At 43.1% G+C, this 4,090-nt stretch overlaps 1 protein-coding gene across 1 annotated transcript; it reads right to left on the bottom strand.

Annotated features, from left to right (window-relative positions):
- Window positions 1-941: 941 nt before the first annotated feature.
- Window positions 942-1,369, bottom strand: LOC102983441 (transmembrane protein 14C-like). Its single transcript, XM_055088989.1, has one exon. It carries the CDS (start codon window positions 1,367-1,369, stop codon window positions 1,025-1,027), a length of 345 nt encoding a protein of 114 aa, XP_054944964.1. The 3' UTR covers window positions 942-1,024.
- Between the last annotated feature and the right edge of the window lie 2,721 nt (window positions 1,370-4,090).

The following is a 4,090-nucleotide window of genomic DNA, read 5'->3' as shown; positions in this document are numbered from 1 at the left end:
TCCAGTCCAAAGGTAGTCTGATGGTCAGATTAGCCAAAGTTTAAAAAAATCCATGGTATTCTGTGATGGAGAGAATTTGGGGAGAAAAGGGCATGTCCGCTATTATCTGGAAAGTGTGGATTGCAAAATTTTTTGCAAAATAGTCAAACAATTTCTATAAATTTAAAAGTCACCTATTATTTGAACAAGCTATCATACACTGTGGAAATCAATTCCAGGAGTTGCAGACTATAAACTTTTTTGTTGAAAAATTAAAGAATGAAAGACAGAATAAGGAAACAATATGTGTAAATACAGAGAAAGGTTTAGAGGAATATTCTACCAAATTATTAAAAGGCTGTGTTGGGGGGGATATTGAAAAGATGATATTAAATTTATTTTATAAAAACAAAACAAACAAACAAACAAAAAAACAAAGGTAGTCTGATGGAGAATTCCACCTTGCTTGGGTAAGCAGGTCTTTTCTTGTTCTATTCAGGGTCTTCAATTGATTAGATGAGGCCCACCCACACTATGGAGAGCAATCTGCTTATTCAAAGTTCACCAGTTTAAATGTTAATCTCATCCAAAAACACCCTCCAAGTTGACACATAAAATTAATCATCACACCTGGGGAGCTTTAAAAAATACTGATGCCTGAGTCTCATCCCCAGTGATTTTGATTTTGATTTCATTGGTCTAACATGTGTTCTCAGCATCCAGACATTTATCAGGGGCCCCAATGGTGACACCTTACATTTTATCCCTGGAGATTTCACCAGAAAGAAAAGATAACACCAACATACAAGAATCAAACTGTATGCTTCTACTATAGGAAGAAGCTCTTGTGTTACACTCTACCCACCGCTTTAGGGTTGTAATGATAATAACTGACTTTTTTCTCTGCAAAGTTGGGTTTTTTTGGTTTGTTTTTGTTTTAGGTAAAATGTCACAACATGTGAAAATGCTGTACTTATTTATCTTAATATGCTAAAAATAGTGACAATTTAAAAATTCTTCACGAGTCCAAGCTGGGCCATGACTCCTACTGATGGGGTTTACCCAACGCATTAATTCCAAGTTTGGCGACCATCAGCAAACTGGCACCTGCGATTAAGGCTGCAGGCATAAATTTTCCAGAGTGGTAGAATCTCATTCCCATAATGCCAGCCAAGGTTCCAGATGTAACTAAGAAAACCCAAATGTTCCTTGGATCCTGAGGAAGCTGATAGGCACCCAGGCCCACTAACCCACCGAAGAGGAGCCCGGCAGCCAGGGATGGGACACTGCCTGCTTTTGCATAGCCAATGATCCCGCCGGAAGCAACCAGTGCTACATAGCCAAAGCCAATCCAATGTAAAGGCACTAGTGGACCGGAGTCCTTCTGCATTGTTCTCTTTCACGCCGTCCAAATGGAAGAGCACACCAGGCCTTCACCTCCTTCCCGAAGGTCTGCATTTGCCGACGAGGGTGCACAGGCCTAGGAAACCTACTCTTTCTGCCACAAGGTTTAACAATATTTTTTTCTAATTCTGTTACTCATCAATTTCCTCATTCCTCCTTGTTTTACATGTGGCCATTTTAATTTATATTTATGGTAATTAAAAATAAATTAGGGCTTCCCTGGTGGCGCAGTGGTTGAGAGTCCGCCTGCCGATGCAGGGGACACGGGTTCGCGCCCCAGTCCGGGAGGATCCCTCGTGCCGCGGAGCGGCTGGGCCCGTGAGCCGTGGCCGCTGAGCCTGCGCGTCCGGAGCCTGTGCTCCGCAACGGGAGAGGCCGCAACAGTGAGAGGCCCGCGTACCGCAAAAAAAAAAAAAAAAAAATTAGATTTAAAATTCAGTTTCTTAATCACAACAGGACTTTCAAAGGATTCAATAGCCACCTGGTGGCTACTGTCCATGGTGTCAGGCAGCACAGATACAGGCTCTTTCCATCTCCGCAGAGAGTTCTGTGGGGCAGCCTTGATCTAGAACAATAAACTTAGCTCAGCATGCTCTGTGCCAAAAACTGAGATTATTGACACACAATCCTGCCCTCACAACACTTAACATGCAGCTGAAGAAACAATGCATGTGAATACATAATTATAATAAAATGTGATATTAACAGTCACAACATATTCATTACACAAATATTTGGGAATCATGATCCACTTCTTTTTTAACAATCCACCTTTTAAAACATTTCAGTCCCACTTTTTCCCTTAGGTATTAAAATTGTATTTCCATGTACTTAAAAAAAAATGTTTATAAGCAGCAGTAACAGGGGTAATGGGGTAAAGAGATGTTTCTTAAGGTAATTTCCTGCCCTATAGAAAGTGACACCCCCCGCACTGTCACCAGGTACAGGAGGTGAGCCAAAGCAGCATGTCTGTAAAGTGGGATAGGACCAGAAGTACTCTAATTAAATTAATCCTGGAGAATTGTAAAAGGACGTGAGAAGCATGAACTCTGAAGTACAAGCAGAACCGGGGTTGTTGGTTCTGCCTTAGAAAGCTCACAGGTCACAGAAATATGCAGCCAGAACGCCAGCTCTCATATTTACAGGCAAAAGCAGACCACAAAATTATGTCAGCCCCACTGCTGAATTCTCTCCCCCTTGGCGAGTTGCACGAGAAGCCCAGACATCAGAATTTCATTTGTGCATGTGGCGTCAGAGTTATTCCTTGGAGAGTGAAGTGGTGGCCTGGGGTGTCTACAGCCCCAGAAAGGAATTCCTGTCAGGCCGCGTAGACATGCCAAGGAAACAGGGTCTCAACACATGCAAAAGAGGAGCAGATCAACTTGGGGAGTTTGGTTTTGGAGCCGCTAGGAAAAGTCTCTCCTTTACTCTTCTTCTGGCAACTGACCCCCTCTCTTCCCCTGGAGCCCTCACCTGAGAACCGTGTTCAGAACCTGGGGAAACCCGTCTTCTCCTTGCTCAGCATCCGGACTCGCTCCACAGGCCCCTGCAGAGGCTACGGGGCAGTCACGTGACACTGGACCAGCCAATCAGCCTTGAGGGGAGTCCGCGGAGGCCTCACCACCACCCCACCCACATCCCGACTCAGAACTTGGAGCCCTTGCTCCCTGCCGCCTGCAGGATGCTTACTGGACCAGCACAGAACAGCAGGCATTTGGAAACCTTCAGACGGATTTGTAAGTCTTTAAGCAATGTCGTGTTCTCAAAGAGCAGAAATGCTGGAAAGGGAAAATGTAAATAAAGAATGAAAAGGTGTTTGATTTTCTGATATAGCCTAATTTTACTACAATTTTAATCCAGTGACATGTCTTTAAAAAAGAGAGAGAGATGCCCTAGTGGATTGAACGGTGGTCCCTGAGAAGATATGTCTAAGTCCTAACCCCCGGAACCTATGAATGTAACCTTGTTTGGGAAAAGGGTCTCTGCAGAGGTCGTTGAATTAAATATCTCAAGGTCATCCTGGATTATCTGCCCTAAATGCAATGACCAGTGTCACAGAGGAGGCGGCCATGTGAAGACAGTAATCAGAGTGATGTGGCTACAGAAAGCAGTACCTGAAGCCACCAGAAACTGAGAGAGGTGAGGAGGGAACCTCCCCCAGAGCCTTCAGACTGAGAGAGGCCCTTCCCAAACCTTGATTCCAGACTTCTGGCCTCCAGAACTGGGAAAGGATACATTTCTATTGCTGTAAGTCACCACGTTTGTGGTCATTTGTTACAGCAGCCCTAGGAAACTAATATAAATGCTAAATAAAAAACTTCATTTGTGGAATCATTCAAAACTTTGGCTATAGGAAGTATATACCTAAAAACAACTTCTTGCTTGTATTAATGCTTGGTCTGACATTAAAAGAATATCCAACAAAATGCTTGGTGCTTATCCAAAAATATTTTCTTTCAAGCTAAGCCAGATTTGGGGAAAGTCTTGGCCTGGTTTCCCAGACTGGCTTTGAATCCTATTCCTTAAGTCAAAAGCAATATCATGTTTGACTGTCACTAGAAGTGGTAGAGCAAGAGCATTTCAACGGAATCTTTATATGCAAATAGAATTTCAGATTTCTTACGTGGAGTTTTTAACCACGTGAGTATTTTGACAGATGCACTTAAGGCATTTAAAAGTATTTCCACTGTTTGGTTTTCATATTCTT

This window comes from Physeter macrocephalus, chromosome 12 (genome assembly GCF_002837175.3).
Source record: "Physeter macrocephalus isolate SW-GA chromosome 12, ASM283717v5, whole genome shotgun sequence".
Lineage (NCBI taxonomy): Eukaryota > Metazoa > Chordata > Mammalia > Artiodactyla > Physeteridae > Physeter > Physeter macrocephalus.
The sequence above is the reverse complement of the archived record's forward strand: the minus strand, read 5'-3'. Positions and strand labels throughout refer to the sequence as shown.